We start from the raw sequence: 23,570 nt of genomic DNA, 5'->3' as shown, positions 1-23,570 counted from the left end.
TTAACTACTTGTTAATCGAACTGTTGTATGAAATCAGTGTCACGTTTTTAATCGTGATGGTAGCCTATTTAGGAAAACAGCATTCTTGGTCGTGTGATTTTGCTTACCAGTATCAAGTTATAAAAACTCCACATTTTTAATATTTACCGCAGTATGTTTAACCGAGTTTCTTTTTGTGTGTGCTTCGCTCATGTTTCCATTTCTCCTCGAGATGGTGCGCGAGCCTCAACAGCGCAACCTTGTTACCGTCAGTACATTATACAGATTATTATTATCCACTATTGATCGCCACTTACACTAAATGTAGTAAAATGAGTCATTCTGGCATTTTGGTGATTCCCAAGTTGTTGTTGTTGTTTTTTTTGTTGTTTTTTGGTATTGACGTTTTAATCAGGTCCTTGCCCAGCCGGGAAAGTAAAATTCTCTTTCACTTGCCCCTTCAAAAAAATACACTTATCCCGGACTAATGGACAAGCGTTTATGTCGAGCCCTGACATGTTACACAAGCACTAAAATCCTGATTTATAATCGAGACGTTGTCTGACAAAAATCACCATACACATAAGATAAAGACATTTGCTGTGATTTTGGCTATATGTACACGTAAAATGATCACTCAGGTTAGAAGCAATAGTATCTATTTTATTTGTTCTCTGACAGAGCGCACATTCTCAACTGAATGCGCTGCTGAACCAGAGAGGTGCGCCTGCGGCAGGAAAGCAAGATCTCACGCTCGTGCTGTAGTACCGGTGGGTCTCGGAAGCTAGATGAGGTTAACAAGTCGCTATATTCGTCACAACGCGCTTTCTTAGAAGAAAAATCGCAAAAGGGCCTGAAAAGGCGTTAAGTTGGCAACACTGATACAGCCTTCCGTCTCCGTGTCCCAGCCCGTGGCTGTCCAAACTGGCGTTACGGCAATTTTGCACCGGCCAGAGGCAATTACCATACTGGTTCCGTGTGCGTATCACACCAATGTACATATTTTGCAACAGCAAATCAAAGTTATTAATTATTTAGGCTTTATTCAAAATAAACTGGTAGTATTATTTTTCAAAACTATCTAAAAAAATTTAATGCCTGTAGAAATAAAATGTAATGCTTTTTAATGCCATTTAAGGCCTTAATTTTCGCAAAATCCATTTAATGACTTTTAATGCTTTTTAATGCCCCGCGGATATCCTGGTTGTTCTACTTAATATATATATATATATATATATATATATATTTTTTTTTTTTTTTATAGAAAACATGATACATTTTTTTTTACAGGATTCTTGGGTTATAGGTTATAGTATCTCTCGTCCAGGTTTTACAAGTTTTGATGAGATATTTTTTTGGTGGAAACCAAAACCTGACATCTGGAATTGTAAAAAAAAAAAAGCAGGTCTGACATGTTGAAACTGGTAAGTTAATGTATATAATGATCTTTAAACAGTAGAATTTAGTAACACTTAATTACAGGTTCCAGATAAACGCCACAACAGCTAAATGTCATCACAGACAATATGCAAATGATCAGAACATGAAAAGACAATTTTTTAAGGTAACAGATCAAAAAAGCACATTCTTTCTAATTGACTGCAGTTAAAATCTCTACAGAATTTACAATGAAAGTGAAGTGAACTCATATTAACCTGGTTAAACTATAAGACTCTCTTACACAGTACAAAAAGAGATTTATTAGAAACACTGCAAGCTCTGTCATGCTTAAATTAATGGCAGGCCTGAAGTCACAGCTAACTGGATCTGAGTGTTTTTGTGAGAATGCATGTGTGATTGCAGAAAAAAAAAAAAAGCCAGTGCATTTGCCTTAGTAATGGTGACCTTACAATTTTAAATCGAACCATATGCAATCAATAGATGTTTATATTTTAGAAAGAGAGCGACTCACATGCAGGACAAGAGTGCTGCGAGTGACACGGTCAATAGGCTTGTAGAGGAGAGCTGCAAAGACAAACATTAAAGAATGAATTAGAGAGTGATCATAAGTTATGGAATATTATAAGATGTATAAGATCTGAACTCACAAAACACTCATACTTTCAATCATAAAAATGCTCCAAATGCCAAACACACCCAAAGAGAAAAACAATGAAGAAATACCCTTTCCCAAACTATTACACAGCTGACTGAGTAGCCAGATACTAGGGATAATAGCAGCATCTCTGAGCACTGCACAATGAAAACTATCAGCAATCAACTATCAGGAATTTTCCATTCTCTGCCTGTGGTATATGAGAATTAACACATAATGCAACATTGTAAATGCAGTTATCTGGTTAATTAGATGCAAGAAAGAAAAGATAAATCACAATCCAATAGTCAAAAAGATGTTAAACATAGAGGAAAAGGGAGGCAGCAGCAAATGATTCATTATGCAAAATTATACACCACAATCACTGTTCACAAACATTCAATGCAAGCCAAAGGAAGATTTGCAAACTTTAATGAGGGGTTTCGGGGTTTTTTTTCTATAAAAAAAATGATCAATATAATATTGCTTTGCAACTTAAAAACATTCCAAGAAGTACCAGGTACCTACAAGGGGCACTGTTAAACTGTTAAAAGTATAATGACATACACACTCTTGACAAGGGCCTCCTGTGAGCAATGTTCAGGAAAGAGCTTTGTCTCTCATTTCTTTGACAGCACTAGTGGGAGACCTCTCAACATTCTCCTCTGCGCTCACGTCTTCATCTTCTGACAGGGTTATGATGGGTTCCTGTGGTGGTCCTGCTGTCTTTCACTCTAATGGATGACGATTTCCACCAGTCCGTACTCACTCACACTCAATTCATCTAATTATAGATTATATATCACATCACAAAAGAACAAAGCTCACTGACAGGGCATATTTCCCATGTGCCTCTGCAAGGCTGATGGATTACTTTGGAGAGAGAGTGGAGACAGAAATGTTTAAGGAGGAAGAGAGAAGTGAGGTGTACTAGTAGATTTATAAGGAAAAACTACAGTATCATTTATCAATTAAGTAACCAATGTTCACTTTCAGGGCTCAACGCTAAGGATTTTTTCTACTAGCCCGGTTGGGCCAGTGGTTCAAATTTTTACTTGCCCTGCCAAAATTTTCACTGGCCCCACAACAACAACAACAACAACAACAACAAAAAAAGTAAAAGAAAAAAAAAGAAAATGGGCCTATAAAATAAGCCTAGTTAATAAAATAAGGTTATGACACCAAAAGCTACTAGAATAACTCACTTAAAAATAAATTGTAAACTCACTTGTAAATAATTTTAGACAAATAAAAAGTAAGTAATAAAATAGGAAAAAAATAATCAAATAACGAGTAATAGCACAAATAAATACAACAGAATAAACATACAAATGAAATAAACTGTGCTTTTCAGGTTTTTTATGAATGCTTAAACAGGAGATTTTCAGGAAATTGTAATCTAATGTATAACTATATAACTATTGATTAAACTTTATTAAAGTTAATCAGTCAAGTGCAGTTGCAGATAATAAATAAATAATAAATAATGTTTTGAAATGTTGAAAATATAAAACGTTAAATATTGTTATTTGAAATTATTTATAAAATAAAAAGATACATTAAATGTGAAATTAAACCCGCCAGGAGGTGGCAGCAAGTCCCTGTTAATTAGCGAGTCATTGAGATTCAACTGATTTATTCAAAGGACTGATGCATTCATTCAGGAAGTGTTGCTCAGAGACGCAAAACAATTCTGTGGATTTTGGAACTATTTTCGTCGGCGAAATAGAGCGAAACAACCAATTTGGTGTCTAAAATGTAAGTCACTTAATATAAACTGCTTGTTTATTAAACTTGAGTTGTATAAAATCAATATCACATTTGTAATCATGCTGAAATTTGGGAAAAAATGGCGCTCTTCGTGTAAAATTGGTTAACTCTATTAAATTATATAAATATAAAAGACATACGGGGCATTTTTGCCCCTTTAATTTTGAATTCTGGAAGGCATTCTAAAGGCATTTTATTAGACTAGATCACGCAGTGAAGACGTACACACTAATATTATGCACGCGCACTAGTCTAACCTACTAGACTACTACTGTTATTTGAGAGGTATTATTGAGTTGCTGAGCAGTTTCTATGCTAGTCCCTATCCAGTGGATTTGACTGAAAGTTATTATAAACAAAGTATCATGTGTGTGGGTAGGTGTGCATGAGAGCTCGTTCTGGTTATCATGAATGAATACACAACATCAATTTCAAAATCAAAGAGTCCACTGGCTCATTTCACCTTAAGCCTGGCCAGTCACAGCTGACTGGATCTGAAATGAAACAAATTAGAGCTGTGTTTGCCAAAAGAATTGTAAGCCTAAGTAGATCTTAGAAACCATTAGCACCACACCAATGCACTCTACGATCTACTTAAAGGGTTAGTTCACCCAAAAATGAAAATTCTGTCATTATACTCACCTAATGTCTTTCCACACCTGCAAGACCTTCGTTCATCTTTGGAACACAAATTAAAATATTTTTGAGGAAATCCGAGAGGTATCTGACTCCTCCATTAACAAAACAAAAATAACGACTTTATTCAACATCATCTGTACTGTGTCATTCTCTTATGCCGTTTACTTTCAGTACTTTCAGTGCTTTCAGGTTCTACGTCAGAATGCTGGCTCAGTATCGGCTGACTCTGTTCACATAAGCAGCAAATAATGAGTCGGCGTTCTGACGTAGAACCTGGAAGCGCTGAACGTAAACAGAAAAGAGGATATTGTTGAATAAAGTCATTATTTTTGTTTTGTTTTTGCGCACAAAAGTATTCTCGTTGCTTCATAAAATTAAGGTTGAATCACTGCAGTCATGTGGACTATTTTAACGATGTCTTTAGTACCTTTCTGGACTTTGAAAGTGTTGGTTAAATTGCTGTTTATGGAGGAGTCAGATACCTCTCTGATTTCATCAAAAATATCCTAATTTGTGTTCCGAAGACGAACGAAGGTCTCATGATTGTGGAACGACATGAGGGTGAGTAAATAATGACAGGATTTTTATTTTTTTGTGAACTAACCCTTTAAGCTTACACTGCTTTTGAGAAAGGTAGTCCATGACAGTCACTATATAGGTTGTGACATCCAATCACAACCTTGAAGCACATCTCAGCACAGATGCTTGCATACTAATTTGAGTCCAAGATGCCCTTCCCACAGTCCCAGAATGAACCCCTCTAGATCGACAGAGCTAATGATTTCCCATAAAATTTTGCTGGATTGAGGAAAAGAGGACTGGAGATTAGAAATAGTCAGAAATTGACTTAAATACATACCATTACAAGGACTTTCCATTTAGTCCTTGTAACTTTCTATTTACTTTCCATTTTCCACAGACAATAAATCTCACATCTTATATACATTAAAACTAGGGGTGCAACGGTTCAGATTACTCACGGTTCGGTTTGTATCACGGTTTTAGGCTCACGGTTTCAGGTACGGTTTGGTATGTGCTATGTTCAGGTAAAAAAATTACTATTGTCAAATAAAAATAAAGAAAATATAAACAAATAATCAAAAGGCACAAATAACCTTGTTATTGTCACTACATTATACAGCCTATTGACACTTAAACTAAATGTAATAAAATCAGTCATTCTCGCGTTTTTTTATTTTTTATTTTTTGGTATTGACATTTTAATCAGGTCCTTGCCCGGCCGGGCAAGTAAAATTCTCTTTCACTTGCCCCTTCAAAAATTACACTTATCCCGGACTAATTGACAAGCGTTGGTGTCGAGCCCTGACATGTTAAACCAGTTCTAAAATCCTGATTTATAATCGAGACGTTGTCTGACAAAATCACCATTCACATTATATAAAGACATTTGCTGTGATTTTGGCTATATATACACACGTAAAATGATCACTCAGGTTAGAAGCAATAGTATCTATTTTATTTGTTCTCTGACATCCTCAACTGAATGCACTGCTCTTCTCAGCCACTCACTGAACAGAGCAGACGCAGGTACGCCTGCGGCAAGAAAGCAAGACCTTGCGCTCGTGCGGCAGTACCGGGGAGTCTTGGAAACTAGTATATTCGTCACAATGCACTTTCTTGGAAAAAAGTCACAAAAGGGGTCTGAAAAGTCGCTAAGTTGGCAACACTGATTCAACCTTCCGTCTCCAGGTCCCAGCCCACCGATGTCCAAAACGGCGTTATGGCAATTTTGCACCAGCCGGAGGCAATTACCAAACTGGTTCTGTGTGTGTATCACAACAATGTACATATTTTGTGACAGCAAATCAAAGTTATTAATTATAAAGGCTATATTCCAGGTGAGACCAAGGACCTGCACCTTGACACGACCACAACGCAGCCCTGAAGTATCAGCAGAGATTGAGTCAACTAGATCATCCCCTGTGAAGGCCTCATCGACACGACAGCCACGACACAGTTCCTCAACAACCGTCCATACCGGCGTGATGAATACGATCCTCAATTGGATGGAACTGAAATAAATACTTTTAATGTTGCGATCCTATTGGACTTATGATAGCAACCTGAATTGTAACAAAGCACTGTTGGCCAGAGGAGAACTGGCACCCCGACTAAGCCTGGTTTCTCCCAAGGTTTTTTTCTCCATTTTAACACCAATTTGCCACTTGTCTGCCACCTGATGTCACCTGATGGAGTTTGGGTTCCTTGCCGCTGTCGCCTCTGGCTTGCTTAGTTGGGGACACTTGACTTGACATTTTGATATTCAACAGTGCTTTTGATCTGCCTGCATTGACACTATTCTTTAAGAGCTGCTGTGCAGTCAAACAATGTACCAGTTATCAATGTAAAGCTGCTTTGACACAATCTACATTGTAAAAAGCGCTATATAAATAAAGGTGACTTGACTTGACTATTCAATATGAACTGGTATTATTTTCCATAAAAGCTATCTAAAAAAAAAATTAATGCCTGTAGGAATAAAATGTAATGCTTTTTAATGCCCCGCAGATACCCTGAAACTACAGCTACAGGTTTTATTTTACTATGCAAAAAAAGCATAGAAAAAAAAGCTCACAGGAAAAAGCATACACCGACTACAACATAAGCTATTACTATTTTGTTGGTTCTCTCTTGTTTTTGCATGTGTTGATAAATTCTTTGTATGACAGCCTGGCCAAAAATTATGTCCACACAATTTGGTTAGTTTCAATTGCATTATCAAAAATAAAACAATTGACTCAAAGCACAAATATGCAGTATGCTTACAAAATCTTTAACAAACTTTTAATAATATTTGAATATAGGGTGAATAAAGAAGATGTCAATTTTCCTAGGCTGGACATCACTTTTGGCCACTATTGTATAAAGCAGAATGGAGGGTTTCTCTTTAACACAACGTACAGTTCCAATTTAGATGAAAATGTCATAAATGAGGGAACTGAAGTTCTGAGTCAGACTTCAAAGTTTTAACTCAGTGACTTTTTCCTCTTTTCCATATTTTCTCAAACCACCCACGTGTGGATGATCACAAAGCGATGCAGAGTGTCACTGGGAGATGATTTAATCGAAATGTCACTGTAATGAGTCTATAAATTTAGCTCTAGAAGAGGAAATAATATTGCAAAAAAATAAAAAATAAAAACTGCTGTGGGCTAATACCATTTGATGCATGGTCACACAAGACAAATTATAGTCAGTTCTTATGCTTTGCTAAATAAAAAAAAGAATGTTTGAGGAATTCTGTCACATCAGTTAGTGCCTGACAGAGAGTGTGATATAACTGGATAAAGCAGGTTGCTCACAGTGGCAGAAGTCATTAGATGTGCATAAAGCATAAAAAAAAGCCAATACAAGGACTCAGAAAATAAGATTTGACATTAGTCATTAGTACTTATGTCTCACACTGACATAATTACAGTAGGACTGACTCTATAAGTTGATTGCAGAGGAGAACTGTTTAATGGCCTTTAACTATCTGACAATGACCATGATACTTTATTAATTAGCATGATCACACTTACATCCTCCAAAAAGTCTTAAAATAAATATATAATCTTATACTGAAGTAAAAAACGAAAAAGAAAAAAGAAAATAAATGGACAAAACAAAAAGCAAAGCAAAACACAAAACTAACAAACAAACAAATAACATAAAATTTCTTTTTTGCTGATGTATGTAATATTGCACACCACAAATCTTTATGATTGAGTACAGAAAGGCCTTAAAATCTGCTAGATCTGCCTATTTTTCAAAACCTTTAGAAGAAAATAAACACAACCCTAAGTATTTATTTGATACAGTGGCTAAATTATCAAGAAATAAAGCTTCAACTTCTGATGTTTCCAAAGAGCACAGCAGTAATGACTTTATGAACTTCTTTACTTGCAAGATTGATAATATTAAAGAAAACATTATAACCATGCAACCGTCTACTACAGTATCGCGTCAGATAGTGCATTGTAGTGTCCCTGAGGAAAAATTCAATTCATTTACTGCTTTAGGAGAGGAAGAATTGTCTAAACTTGTTAAATCATCAAAATCAACAACATGTATGTTAGACCCTATACCGACTAAGCTATTGAAAGAGATGCTTCCAGAGGTCATAGATCCTCTTCTTAATATCATCAATTCATCTTTATCACTAGGACACGTACCAAAAACTTTTAAGCTGGCTATTATTAAACCTCTTATTAAAAAACCCACAACTTGATCCTAGAGAATTAGTCAATTACAGGCCGATTTCAAATCTCACTTTTCTGTCAAAAATACTAGAAAAGGCAGTATCATCACTCTGTCTAACACTTGATGGCTGCTCTGTTAAGTCTTCGTCATCAGTTAGGAACCTGGGTGTCCTCTTTGATACCAATCTTTCATTTGAAGGCCATGTTACTAGCATCTGTAAAACCGCATTCTTCCATCTTAAAAATATATCTAAACTACGACATATGCTTTCAATGAAAAATGCAGAACAGTTAGTTCATGCGTTCATGACCTCAAGGCTAGATTACTGTAATGCTTTACTGGGTGGTTGTTCTGCTCGCCTGATAAATAAACTACAACTCGTACAAAATGCAGCAGCTAGAGTTCTTACTAGAACTAGGAAGTATGACCATATTAGCCCAGTTCTGTCAACACTGTCAACACATTGGCTTCCTGTTAAACATCGTATAGATTTTAAAATCTTGCTAATTACTTACAAAGCACTAAATGGTTTAGCTCCCCAGTAAATGAGCGAGCTCTTAAAGCATTATAGTCCTTCACGTCTATTGCGATCTCAGAATTCAGGTCAGCTGATAATACCTAGAATATCAAAATCAACTGCAGGCAGTAGATCCTTCTCCTATTTGGCACCTAAACTCTGGAACAATCTTCCTAGCATTGTTCGGGAAGCAGACACACTCTGTCAGTTTAAATCTAGACTAAAAACGCATCTCTTTAACCTGGCATACACATAACACACTATCAATTTATATTTTCAAATCCGTTAAAGGATTATTATAAAGCATAAATTAGGTCAGCCGGAACCGGGAACACTTCCTATTACACCAGATGTACTCGTTACATCAGAAGAAGAATGGCATCTACGCTAATATTAGTCTTTCTGTTTATCCCGAGGTTTACCGTAGTCAACCGGATACGGGCCATATCCAGGTGAGACCAAGGACCTGCGCCTTGACACGACCACAACGCAGCCCTGAAGTATCAGCAGAGATTGAGTCAACTAGATCATCCACTGTGAAGGCCTCATCGACACAACAGCCATGACAGTTCCTCAACAACCGTCCATACCGGCGTGATGAATACGATCCTCAACTGGATGGAACTGAAATAAATACTTTGAATGTTGCAATCCTATCGGACTTATGATAGCAACCTGAATCGTGACAAAGCGCTGTTGGCCAGAGGAGAACTGGCCCCCCGACTAAGCCTGGTTTCTCCCAAGGTTTTTTTCTCTATTTTAACACCTATTTGCCACTTGTCTGCCACCTGATGTCACCTGTTGGAGTTTGGGCTCCTTGCCGCTGTCGCCTTTGGCTTGCTTAGTTGGGGACACTTGACATATGATATTCAACAGTGCTTTGATCTGCCTGCATTGACACTATTCTTTAAGAGCTGCTGTGCAGCCAAATAATGTACCAGTTATCAATGTAAAGCTGCTTTGACACAATCTACATTGTAAAAAGCGCTATATAAATAAAGGTGACTTGAGTTGACTTGACGATTACAACAGTGTGTACTAGTGATGCACCGAAATGAAAATTCTGGGCTGAAACCGAAACTTCTGGATGCACTTGGCCGAAAACTGAAACCGAAAATGCTTTTTAAAAATTATTTATTTGTTATTTTAAATTAGCTTTTTTTTTTGTATTATTGTATTAATATTAGACTTTTCAATGAAATTTAATCATTTTAATGATACAGAATTAATAAAAACTAGCCAATAAAATAAAATAACCACACTTTTATTCGAAGTAACACACTAAAATTAGGCAGAAAATATATTAAATATCAATATATTATTCTTTATTCAGTTCTATAAACAGAATCAGATTTAACAGATTTTTTTTTTTTTTTTTGACCAATTATCCAAATAATGTATAGCCCTACAAAGCTATTATTATCAGAGCATGTGAGCAGAGTGTAGCTTGGAGTGGATCAGTGAACGAGAGGTAGCGTAATTTTACCAGTGTTGCCCAGCACGGTTATACCCAGGGTATGAATTACTGGGGTGGGGGATTGGGGGGAAATAACAACTGGGGGGAAATAACGACTTTATTCAACAATCTCTTCTCTTCCCTGTCATTATCCTTACGCAGTTGTCGCAGTAAGCACAGTGAAGGCTTCCGTGTTTACATCCGAATGCCGGCTCGGTATTGGCCAAAGCTGCACACGTGAGCAGCACGACACGTGTGTGATGCTGACACAAAAGCCCGCCAATAATGAGTTGGCGTTCTGACATAGAACCTGGAAGCACTGGACGTAAACAATGTATGAGAATAACACGGAACAGAAGATATTGTTGAATAAAGTCTTTATTTTTGTTTTGTTTTTGAGCACAAAAAGAATTCTCTTCGCTTCATAAAATTGAGGTTGAACCACTGCAGACACGTCGACTGTTTTAACGATGTCTTTAGTACCTTTCTGGACCTTGAAAGTGTTGATTATATTGCTTAAGTCATATACCTCTCGGATTTTTAAAAAAAAAATCTTCATTTGTGTTCAGAAGATGAACGAAGATCTTATGGGTGTGGAACGACATGAAGGTGAGTAAATAATGAGAGAAATGACTTTTTCTCTTCGGCCAAACACAGAAAATGCCATTTTCGACTGATAATTTTTGGCAGCCGAAATTTTGGTGCATCCCTAGTGTGTACCCACTGAGTGTCACACGTTTCTCACATTTTCTCTTGGGTTTAATTTCATCCCTTCTACAAACTGATTCAGTTTTGGCTGAACTCATGAGGGGGCTGATTACATCTGAATGCCTATAATTTGGCAGCTAAAAATTTTATTGCATGAGAGAAAAAGTGCACATTTTGATCAATTATTCGATGTTCATTCAAATATTTCTATATTGTTATTCCTCTCTCCACAACTTGTGTGTTTGAGAGTCTACATTTATCTGTTTATCATCTATCAATCTGGTGACTGCAGCTGGTGCATTGTGGGGGATAATCCTCCAGTCACCTTGAGGTGGAAGGAGGAACTTCAAAGGAGTAAATGCATGAAGACAAACACATGTGAACGGATGTCCATAAAACAGCACATTGAAAATCAGATGGTGGTCTGATCTCATTTACAGCAAGACACAGACACACTTGCTCTATAATACATGGGTGTTCACCTGGTTTTACACCCTGATTACATGGAAATCAAGCGGTGACCCAACACTAAAATTATTTATCATACTAAAGTATACAAAAAATGTCTTTGAAATAAACAAAATGTATAGTATATGCTCAATAGCAAAATTAACAACATAACAGGCTGAACAGGAAAGATGACAACTTTGAACACTTGCAGTCTTCAATTCTGTGTGACTATCAACACAAAATAGTCATAACGTGATAAAAACCAAGGCACTTTCTCCTATCTTTTACACCTTCTATTAATGCTTACAATGCTGTATATGGTTAGTTGCATTTTATAATTTGCATTTAGCACTACATTAGATCTGCATTTCCAGATCATAAACAGATACAGCATGCATACTATTTTTTGGTCCTTGACCCGCCAGCTGAGCGCTTCTGACACAAGCATCCACTGACCAATGAAAATTAGATAAAGGTCCAGGTTGTTTTTTCTTTTTTTTTTTCTTTTTGGATATTCAATTTTACTATATTTGAGTAAAACTATATTCAAAGTGATCTGGATCTTTCCACTGAGCTTTTACAAAAGCTGTTACTGGGGCAGTACCCATTCAAAATGTACACCTTTGTACCTTTTTTTTTTTTTTTTTCCCTAAATGGTGCACATTTGCATATTAGCATATTATATTATAATATTAGCACATTTGCATATTGGGTACCGACCCAGTGACCGCTTTTGCACCTTTTTTTTCTGAGAATGTATTGCATATTTAGGTCAAGTCAACTTTATTTATATAGTGCTTTATACAATAAACATTGTTCCAAAGGAGCTTTACAGTGATAAATAAGAAATAATAATTCAATTATGCAAACAGAGTTCAATTCTGCTGTAAAGCAGCTCTAAAAGAAAATAGTGTCATTGTTCAGCTGAGGTCAGTTCAGTGTTTATTCAGTTCTGTTCAATAACTGTGTAAAGTTCATAAATTATAAAATTAATTAAATTCAGCTATAAAGCAGCTCTGCAGAAAACAGTAATGTCATCATCCAGCTTAGTTCAGTTCTCAACCAATAGTCTTGGTACAATCAAATCATTAATATTGCTAAATATTAAGTGTCCCTAACTAGCAAAGGCAACAGTGGCAAAGTCCATCAGTGACAGAAATGGAGGAAAAAACAAAAACAAAAAAAAAAACAGGCTCCGTCAGGGGACCAGTTCTCCTCTGGCCAAACGAACCAACATGGTGCAATTATGATTCCAGGCTGCATAACAAGTCAGACTGGATTGGTATCATTTAGAATAATTCATCAAGTTCCTTCTGCTTTTAAGTACTTAACTACAAAAGTTGTGCTATATTATGAATACAGTAATGGCTAAAGAGCATTATTAAGAAAAACACATGAAATACTGAAACATCAATTTTCAAACATTATTTTAAGCTTATATATTAAAGGCCCATTCACACCAGTAAAAAAGCCATCGAAGAACAGAAAAATAATGATAATGTTATAGTTTTAAAAATCATTATAAATGTAAAAGAATGGGAGAGTCTACACTACAACTATAACAGCACAGAGAAGCATTATCTTTGGAATCATTTTCACATAATTTTTTTCCAGGTGATGAATGATAAAAACATTGACAGCCAATCAGAATCCATCCTGCTTTAAAGGGCTCAAGCATTTAAAGCAGCAGACAATAAAACTACAGCAAGTGCTTATAATAAACATAATGATATAGTGCGTTTGTGTGAATGCTAATATATAGTAGTTATAGATTTTAGTCAGGTTAGACAGCAATCTGAGCGCTGCTCGCTGCTCAGATTGGTTTGCGTCTGTAACTCCGTATAGCTTTGTTTTGAATCTCTTACTTTTATTCATTGTTGCTTATTTTTTTATTACCTTATATGTAATATTGCCTACCACACTAATCTGCCGTCGCTAGCTTGTAATCTTTGAATCTAAATCGCTGTTACAACGCATTTGCATTTGCAGCGCTAGCTTGTTAACTTGTTAACAGTCTCTCGCGCGCTCCTTTTTCAACGCGTTCTTCAAACAGCTGTGGTAAGTCGGATCAGTCTACAAACACGGTGAGTCATGTCATCCTCTCCCAGCATTGCTACCTGTTCCATTTGCCACATGTTTACCATAGCTCTCTCTGTCAGCGACGAGGGATTTACATGTCATAAATGTAGGGAAATAGTCAGGCTGACAGAGAGAATCTCAGAATTAGAGACACGCATCCAAACTTTAATCGAGGATAGTAAGAATGCAAGGGCTTCAGATACTGTTTTGGATGCGACTAGCTTAGTGAACTCTGTACATTGTTCGGTTCCGGCTGTAGAGCCCGCGCAGCAGGGCACTTGGGTAACGGTGAGGCGGCCTAGCCGCGGAAAACACCACTCTTCCGTTCCAATAAGAAGATCAAACAGGTTCTCCCCACTCAGTGATACACCCACTGAGAATCCTGCTGAAAGTGCCCTAGTTATTGGCGATTCTATTACACGGAACGTGAAAATAGAGACACCAGCCACCATAGTCACATGTTTGCCGGGAGCCAGAGCACCTGACATCAAAGCAAATTTAAAAGTGCTGGCTAATGCTAATCGTAAATACTCTAAGATTATTATTCACGTCGGCACTAATGATGTTCGACTTCGCCAGTCGGAGATCACTAAAATTAACATTAAAGAGGTGTGTGAACTCGCAAGTACAATGTCAGGAGAAGTAATTTGCTCTGGCCCCCTTCCTGTTCGTCGGAGTGATGAGATAGTTAGCAGATTATCATCACTCAATGGCTGGCTGTCTAAGTGGTGTCCGCAAAATAATATAGGTTTCATAGACAATTGGAAAAGTTTTTGGGGCAGACCTGACCTGTTAAAAAGAGATGGTATTCATCCCTCCCGGGATGGTGCTGCTCTTCTCTCTAGTAATATGGCACATAGTCTTAGAACTGAAACATGACAAACTGGGGCCCAGGTCAGAAAGCAGACAGACTGGCTAAACCGACCGTCTGCTAGCTGCCTCACGTTACAGAAGTCAGAAAATTCAGATAACTCCCAACACATAGAAACTCTTACACCTAGATATTTTCAAATAGAGACTGTGTCTGTACCCTGAATTAGTAAAAACAAAAAACTTCCAAACCCATTTAATGGTAAAATTTTAATTGATGTTCAACAAATAAAAAATAGAGATAATAATGCTAAACAAATGATAAAACTCGGGTTGTTAAATGTTAGATCCCTTTCTTCAAAATCACTTATTGTTAATGATATTATCAAAGATAATAATCTAGATGTGCTGTGTTTGACAGAAACTTGGCTAAAACCGGACGATTACATTACTTTAAATGAGTCTAGTCCTCAAGGTTATGATTATCAACACAATGCCCGTCAGAAAGGCAAATGGGGAGGTGTTGCTGTAATCTATAGTAATATTTACAGTATTAGTCAGAAGTCTTTCAAATATAATTCCTTCGAAACTATGGTACTTTACGTAACATTATGTAAGTTGACATTTGTGCTGGCTACTGTATACAGGCCACCAGGACACAATACAGACTTTATCAAAGAATTTGCTGACTTTCTATCAGAGTTAGTACTAGCTGCAGATAAAGTCCTTGTTGTTGGTGATTTTAATATTCATGTAGATAATAAAAAAGACGCATTAGGATTGGCATTTGCAGATATTCTAAACTTAGACAACATGTGTCAGGACCCACTCAATCATACTTTAGATCTAATATTGTCACATGGAATCGATATTGATGCTGTTGAAATTCTGCAGCAGAGTGACGACATCTCAGATCATTATCTAGTCTCGTGTATACTACATTTAGTCAAGGCGGCTAAACTGCCTCCATGCCATAAATATGGTAGAACCATCACTTCTACCACTAAAGATCGCTTTATAAATAATCTGATCAGTTTCATCGCCTTAGCATACCAGAAAGCTTAGAAGACCTCGATGTTGTAACAGAAACTATTGCCTCTGTCTTTTCCAGCACATTAGACTCAGTTGCTCCTTTGCGTTTAAAAAAGATTAAGGAAATTAATCCAATGCCATGGTACAATGAGCACACTCGGGCCCTAAAGTTAGCAGCCAGAAAAATGGAGCGCAGCTGGAAGAAATCAAAACTAGAAGTATTTCGTATTTCGTGGAGAGAGAGAATGATTGAGTACAGAAAGGCCTTAAAATCTGCTAGATCTGCCTATTTTTCAAAACTCTTAGAAGAAAATAAACACAACCCTAGGTATTTATTTGATACAGTGGCTAAATTAACAAGAAATAAAGCTTCAACTTCTGATGTTTCCAAAGAGCACAGCAGTAATGACTTTATGAACTTCTTTACTTGCAAGATTGATAATATTAGAGAAAAAATAATAACCATGCAACCGTCTACTACAGTATTGTGTCAGATAGTGCATTGTAGTGTCCCTGAGGAAAAATTCAATTCATTTACTGCTTTAGGAGAGGAAGAATTGTCTAAACTTGTTAAATCATCAAAATCAACAACATGTATGTTAGACCCTATACCGACTAAGCTATTGAAAGAAATGCTTCCAGAGGTCATAGATCCTCTTCTCAATATCGTCAATTCATCTTTATCATTAGGATACGTACCAAAAACTTTTAAGCTGGCTATTATTAAACCTCTTATTAAAAAACCACAACTTGATCCTAGAGAATTAGTCAATTACAGGCCGATCTCAAATCTCACTTTTCTGTCAAAAATACTAGAAAAGGCAGTATCATCACAACTATGTTCCTTTTTAGAAAGAAATGGTATCTGTGAGGATTTCCAGTCAGGATTTAGACCGTACCATAGTACTGAGACTGCTCTCATTAGAGTTACTAATGATTTGCTCTTATCATCAGATCGTGGTTATATCTCTCTATTAGTGTTACTGGATCTTAGTGCAGCATTTGACACTATTGATCACAATATTATTTTAAATAGACTCGAAAATTATGTTGGCATTAGTGGAATTGCATTGTCATGGTTCAAATCATACTTATCTGACCGTTATTAGTTTGTAGTAGTAAACGAAGACATGTCATATCGATCACAAGTTCAATATGGAGTACCACAAGGCTCAGTACTAGGACCGTTGCTGTTCACTCTGTACATGCTACCCTTGGGAAATATCATTAGGAAGCATGGCGTTAGTTTTCACTGTTACGCTGATGATACTCAGCTCTATATTTCTTCGCGCCCTGACGAAACTTACCAATTCACAAAATTAACGGAATGCATAGCTGATATAAAAAATTGGATGACCAGTAATTTCCTACTACTAAATTCAGAAAAAAACAGAGATTCTAATTTTTGGACCAAAATTTTCTTCACGTAATAACCTAGAATATTGTCTAACACTTGATGGCTGCTCTGTCAAGTCTTCGTTGTCAGTTAGGAACCTGGGTGTGCTCTTTGATACCAATCTTTCATTTGAAGGCCATGTTACTAGCATCTGTAAAACCGCATTCTTCCATCTTAAAAATATATCTAAACTACGACATATGCTCTCAATGAAAAATGCAGAACAGTTAGTTCATGCGTTCATGACCTCAAGGCTAGATTACTGTAATGCTCTACTGGGTGGTTGTTCTGCTCGCCTGATAAATAAACTACAGCTCGTACAAAATGCAGCAGCTAGAGTTCTTACTAGAACTAGGAAGTATGACCATATTAGCCCAGTTCTGTCAACACTGCATTGGCTTCCTGTTAAACATCGTATAGATTTTAAAATCTTGCTAATTACTTACAAAGCACTAAATGGTTTAGCTCCCCAGTACCTGAGCGAGCTCCTAATTCATTATAGTCCTTCACGTCTATTGCGATCTCAGAATTCAGGCCAGCTGATAATACCTAGAATATCAAAATCAACTGCAGGTGGTAGATCCTTCTCCTATTTGGCACCTAAACTCTGGAACAATCTTCCTAGCATTGTTCGGGAAGCAGACACACTCTGTCAGTTTAAATCTAGACTAAAAACGCATCTCTTTAACCTGGCATACACATAACACATTACCAATTTATATTTTCAAATCCGTTAAAGGATTATTAGGCTGCATAAATTAGGTCAGCCGGAACCGGGAACACTTCCTATAACACCTGATGTACTCGTTACATCAGAAGAAGAATGGCATCTACGCTAATATTAGTCTTTCTGTTTATCCCGAGGTTCACCATAGTCAACCGGATCCGGGCCGTATCCAGGTGAGACCAAGGACCTGCACCTTGACACGACCACAACGCAGCCCTGACGTATCAGCAGAGATTGAGTCAACTAGATCATCCACTGTGAGGGCCTCATCGACACGACAGCCACGACACAGTTCCTCAACAACCGTCCATACCGGCGTGATCCTCAATACGATCCTCAATTGGATGGAACTGAAATAAATACTTTTAATGTTGCGATCCTATTGGACTTATGATAGCAACCTGAATTGTAACAAAGCACTGTTGGCCAGAGGAGAACTGGCACCCCGACTAAGCCTGGTTTCTCCCAAGGTTTTTTTCTCCATTTTAACACCAATTTGCCACTTGTCTGCCACCTAATGTCACCTGATGGAGTTTGGGTTCCTTGCCGCTGTTGCCTCTGGCTTGCTTAGTTGGGGACATTTGACTTGACATTTGATATTCAACAGTGCTTTGATCTGCCTGCATTGACACTATTCTTTAAGAGCTGCTGTGCAGCCAAACAATGTACCAGTTATCAATGTAAAGCTGCTTTGACACAATCTACATTGTAAAAAGCGCTATATAAATAAAGGTGACTTGACTTGACTATTGAATTTAACACGGATGAAAACGAGACTGTGAGTGATAGATTTACAGCCTTTACAATGGCACGCACTGTATAAAGGTCCTAGATGACATAATTTTCATAACATTTAAAATGGTTTCATGGAGTGTAATGCCAAAAGTTTTTTTTTCCAGAAATATGTTTCATCAGCTGAGTAATTGGTATGTTGTTAAAAAAAAAAAAAAAAAAAAAAACAAACAAAAAAAAAAACTGTACAATCCACTGAACGCACTGAAATTCTATCCCTCACAGCCTCGTTTTCATTCCTGTCAAAAGTTGAACATAGTGCTATCCTGACTATCCTGACCATTGGTATAGTTACCTTTATATTTATCATTCTTGGTGTGAATGGGCCATCCTTCCTCAGACAATATAGCCCCTGATATGTCAACAAAGGTAAATAGCTGATCTCAGGGCTGGGCGATAAACGATTTTAGATAGAGATAGGCTAGCGATAAAATTCATGTTGATGATGATAAGCTCTGGACAGTGGAGATGCTGCAAAGCACAACGGTCAAACACATCCATCTAGTGCATGTAGAAAAACAATGGAAAAGTGGTCGGTTCCAACCAAGGCGTGAAATGCAACAAACTTTTTCCATGACCTAAAAAGGTACCATCCCCAGTGTCAACACAGAGTACAAAAATGCAGTCCCATGTTAAACTGTGTAGCATAATGACTGGACTTCACATTTTACTCAAATTTCTACCTCTAAACCATTTCATAGATGTAAAACCAGTGCATATTTTATTTTATTTTATTTTATTTTATTTTATTTTATTTTATTTTATTTTATTTTATTTTATTTTATTTTATTTTATTTTATTTTATTTTATTTTATTTTATTTTATTTTATTTTATTTTATTTTATTTTATTTTATTTTATCTAACAGTAAACTTTTTTTGTATAGTTTGTACCTCTTAAAATATTTAAAGTTTGCTGCCACTATTTTAATAAGTCACAAGGAAACCTAACAAAAAAAAACATGTTAATATAGTTAAAAGTTTACGTTATGTTATTTTATTTTTGTTAATTGAATATATAGGCTATTCTAAAATTTAATTAATGAACACTAAAGGCTTCAGTCATTGTCAGGATACTCTTCAATCTGGCAGCATTACCAAATTATATATTGTGATAAATATCAATATTGATCAATATGGGAAAAAAAAATATTGTGATCATATTTTTTTTTTGCCATAACGCCCAGTCCTAGTTGATCTCCATGCATCCTGTGCAGTCATACAGTATGTTATACAGCAGCTATGCGAAAGTGCGTTAATTTGTTATATACTGTGTATTTCAGCATGACGAATGCTGTATTGACCAATCAGAAACCAGAATTGGAAATATCTGTTTTATAAGTGCTATTGTTTTTGAGGTCTTTCAAAGTTCTTAAAAATAAAGGTTCCAAAAGGGGGTTTTCACAGCAATGTCACAGAATAACTAATTTGGGTTCCCCAAAGAACCTTTCAGTGAGCAGATCTTATAAGAAAAACTTTTCTCTTAGTATGAAAGAATATTTTAATAATCTAATCTAAAGAGCCTTTTTCCACAATAAAGAACTTTTGTAGAATGTAAAGGCTCCAAATAACAAAGCACATGCACGATTACCAGACATCCTGCTGCACTGAAACTGGATATCATTCTCCAGCAGAATTAAGCTCTAAAACAGTTTAATCTTCTGATCAGAAAGCATGGACTCAATTAAAACAAAAATCACAAACCAAACCACACAACAATCAAGAATTGAGAGTCATCCAGATCATCAGCTTGTCAAAGCATAAAATGCAACACAGTTACCATAGGTGCAGTTACAGCACAGCCGGAGAACTAGAAGAATCTCCATGACAAACTTCCACTGATCCTGCAGTCTTCTCTAAATGCTCTCTCACTACTTTCTTCTCATTCTGCAGCCCCTTTTATCTGTCCCTCACAAACACGACCAAGACAGCAAGAGAGAAAGAGAGAGACTCATACACTCCTGCTCTCCCGCGCTCCAAAACACTATTCCTCACACATACATTTGAGTTGTGGATGCTGCATACACAAGTAGAAAGATGGAGAGCTGAACTCATTCTTAAAGGGACACTGCTCACAGCTCACTCATTCATACACAACCATTTACTCCCGCAATGAACCATCAATCAACATATCAGATCACATAAAAACAGATTCAGGCTTTCACATACTGTAAATACGGTTCGCTCAGGCATGTCACACACACATTACAGATCAATAGATACGCTCTTACCCTCCATGGTGGCGGTTGTGGTGCAGTCCTTGGATTCTTTAGGACCTTTAACTTTCAGATTCTGTCAACAGACAAGATGCCTATAAGTACACACCAGCACAGTTACACACATATACAGAGCTCACATCTGCCTCAGACAGTAGAATGTGACGAATACTTCCTGTATGGAATAATGAAGAGAAATGTGATGCAGAAGGCTGCTTGTGAATGTGTGTGTATGAGTAAATGCATCAAGCTGATGATGATAACTAGACGTGAATATGCCGCCACAACATTGCTGCCCTTATTCTTAAAGATTGTTACTACTATGACATCTTGTGGTATGATTTTCTCATCCCAGATGTTGGTCAAGATGTCACTTTGAAAAGCTCAGCAGGGATGCCATCCATACCGGCCGCTTTGCTACTGCTAGTCTGCTTGATTGATTGAAGGCAGGTGAAGGTCATTCAGAGTAGGCTTCTGTGGGATATAATTCAAAGCTGAGGGGACAACTGTAGGGGGCCTGTTGAGCAAATCAGAAAAATGTTCTCTCCATCAATTTATTAAGCTTGCCTTGTCTTTCAGAGGGATGTTACCATCCTCAGAGAGAAATGGTGTGATGCTTGGTCTGAAGGGCATAGACCGCCTTCAGTGCACTCAAGAATTTCTTGGAATTGCATGAGTCCACAAATCTTTGGACTTCTTCAGCCTTACAGTCCAGAATCTGGGTCTTTCTCTGTAGGTGTGTGAAGCAATCTTTCTTTGAGTTGAGGTTATTTTGCCACTCAACATATGCCTTGTGTTTTTCCTTACTCATCATCTGCTTGAACTGGTTCCACTTCTCAGCTGGGTCTCCAGTCAGTAGGCAGTCAATGCATCATCAAGGCATTGTTGGTACTGTTTTTACCACTGGGTTCTTTAGTTCTTCGATGGCTTCTTTCGATGCAATGGAGCAATGTGAAGGCAGAATGAGGACCTGGTCAATCTGTGGTCTGTCCAACACTCGGCTCCTCTCTGCATAGTTTTTAAAACACAGACGTTGTGCACGTAAGGACATAGTCAATAAGATGCCACTGCTTGGATCTAGGATGCATCCATGATGTCCTATATTTGTTGGCCATTTTGAAGAGGGTGTTGGTGATTGTGAGGTCAGTGGATGGCCAGGCCTTCTTCAGCCTGTCCTATGCACTCCACAGTGCATTGCTGCACCACCTTCCTGACCGTTGAACCTTAGTGTTTTCATTCGCCCATTCAGCCAGTGTAGACTGCTGGGTGAGCATGCCCACAGATAGTAGTGGGCATTAAGTTACTGGCTTAAGTTACTTATATTTTAGACAACTGCATTTTAGTAAATAACAAAAATATTAATAAATATTTTGCTAACAAAAATAGTTGCAAACAAATCCACAGGAGAACAATTGTGCGTAACAAACAGTGGTTTTATTACTGAACGAATCAGCCTTTTGCACAAATCCGCTGACTCAGTAAGACTGTAAGTTGCCACCACTTACTGGCAGTTTTAGTTTCATATTTAAAAGTGATCTTTCATTTATTTTTTGCATTATTTCACATTTCAATATTCAAGATTTTAAATTTTAATATACATTTCAGGACATTTAATACTGATCAACTGGTCAACAGCCAATTCCTGACTATTTTAAACATTAGCTCCACCTGAGAGAAGTATGTACTGCAGACAGTAATGATCAGGCCCTGTAGTGCTGGGTGGTTGGAAGTAGATTAACTCACCTCAGAAATCTTCTGAAATTGGCTGTTGGCCTGGCTGCATTTCTCTGCCGTCTCCACTGCGACTTTATAGTTGTCCACAAAAGCTTTGTACACACCGAGCTGACTGGCCTGAGAAATAAGCAGAAGAAAAAAAGGATTAAATGCAGTACAAAAAAAAACACACACACAAAAGAGCTTTTCACACTGTACTTAACCCCTTCTTATTGTCATTCTAAACACTGCTTTTAACCACAGGTAAAGGAACATTTCACACTTGTATTTTAGAAGAGTAATTTACACAGAGTTATGAAACCCTGCTGCGGAGCAGGATTAGCACCGCTTTTGCACCGTTAACTCTGCATTGCAGTGCCAAACGTGTAGTGTGAAACGATGCAGTGTTAGAATGTTATGGCTAGATGCTTAGCAACCAACAACCAATAGCATGCTTCATTTTTATGTGCTTTGGACAGTCATGGAAACACAACATGTTGTAAATAAATGTCGTTTCAGCATTTGAGGGGAAAAATGTCAAACAGCGATGGAAATGCACAATGCTAGAGCCTTTATGTAACCATATCACATGCAGCGTTTGTCCAATCAATGACACTGACACAGCAAATTTGCAAATAAGGATGTTAACCCAGATTTTAATAATGTACAGTGTGAAACGTCAGCTTATGAAAACCCAGGATTAACTGTTAACCCCGGGTAAACTATGAGCAGTGTGAAACCAGAAAGCAAGATAACCCAGGATTCCATTTACCCAGGGTTTAGGATGAAGTGTTAACTATTTCAAGTCTGAAAAGCCCTAGACAAAGAAAAGTGATGGTATAGGAAAAACACAGAGAAGAGGAAGAAGAGAAGACAAAATTTTAATAGAATGGAAGAACTAGACCCTGAAGATATAGAGGGATGAAAGAGAGTGAAAAAAGGGCAATGCTGAAACATTCATTTAATCTCTAGACCTCTTAGAACATTCATCAAAGTGTGTTTACTGTGGATGCTTTCTGCCAAAGCCAGTTCATCCTCAGGATAAGACAT

General features: G+C 37.2%; 1 protein-coding gene across 8 annotated transcripts in view; it reads right to left on the bottom strand.

Annotated features, from left to right (window-relative positions):
* The window catches only part of abr (ABR activator of RhoGEF and GTPase), a 321,977-nt gene that overhangs the window by 160,967 nt on the left and 137,440 nt on the right, over positions 1 to 23,570 (bottom strand). For all 8 annotated transcript variants that reach the window (XR_007930235.1, XM_051893761.1, XM_051893759.1 and 5 more), the window contains 3 exons: positions 22,551 to 22,658; positions 20,823 to 20,883; positions 1,892 to 1,944 (listed from right to left, as the gene is read on the bottom strand). Coding sequence is in view for 7 of the 8 variants with exons in the window: in XM_051893761.1 (XP_051749721.1) it covers positions 1,892 to 1,944; positions 20,823 to 20,883; positions 22,551 to 22,658 (222 nt within the window). In the remaining variant the exon portion in view is untranslated. The remainder of the gene's footprint in view (positions 1 to 1,891; positions 1,945 to 20,822; positions 20,884 to 22,550; positions 22,659 to 23,570) is intronic.

This window comes from Ctenopharyngodon idella, chromosome 5 (assembly GCF_019924925.1).
Source record: "Ctenopharyngodon idella isolate HZGC_01 chromosome 5, HZGC01, whole genome shotgun sequence".
Lineage (NCBI taxonomy): Eukaryota > Metazoa > Chordata > Actinopteri > Cypriniformes > Xenocyprididae > Ctenopharyngodon > Ctenopharyngodon idella.
This window is presented reverse-complemented; position numbering and strand designations above follow the sequence as displayed.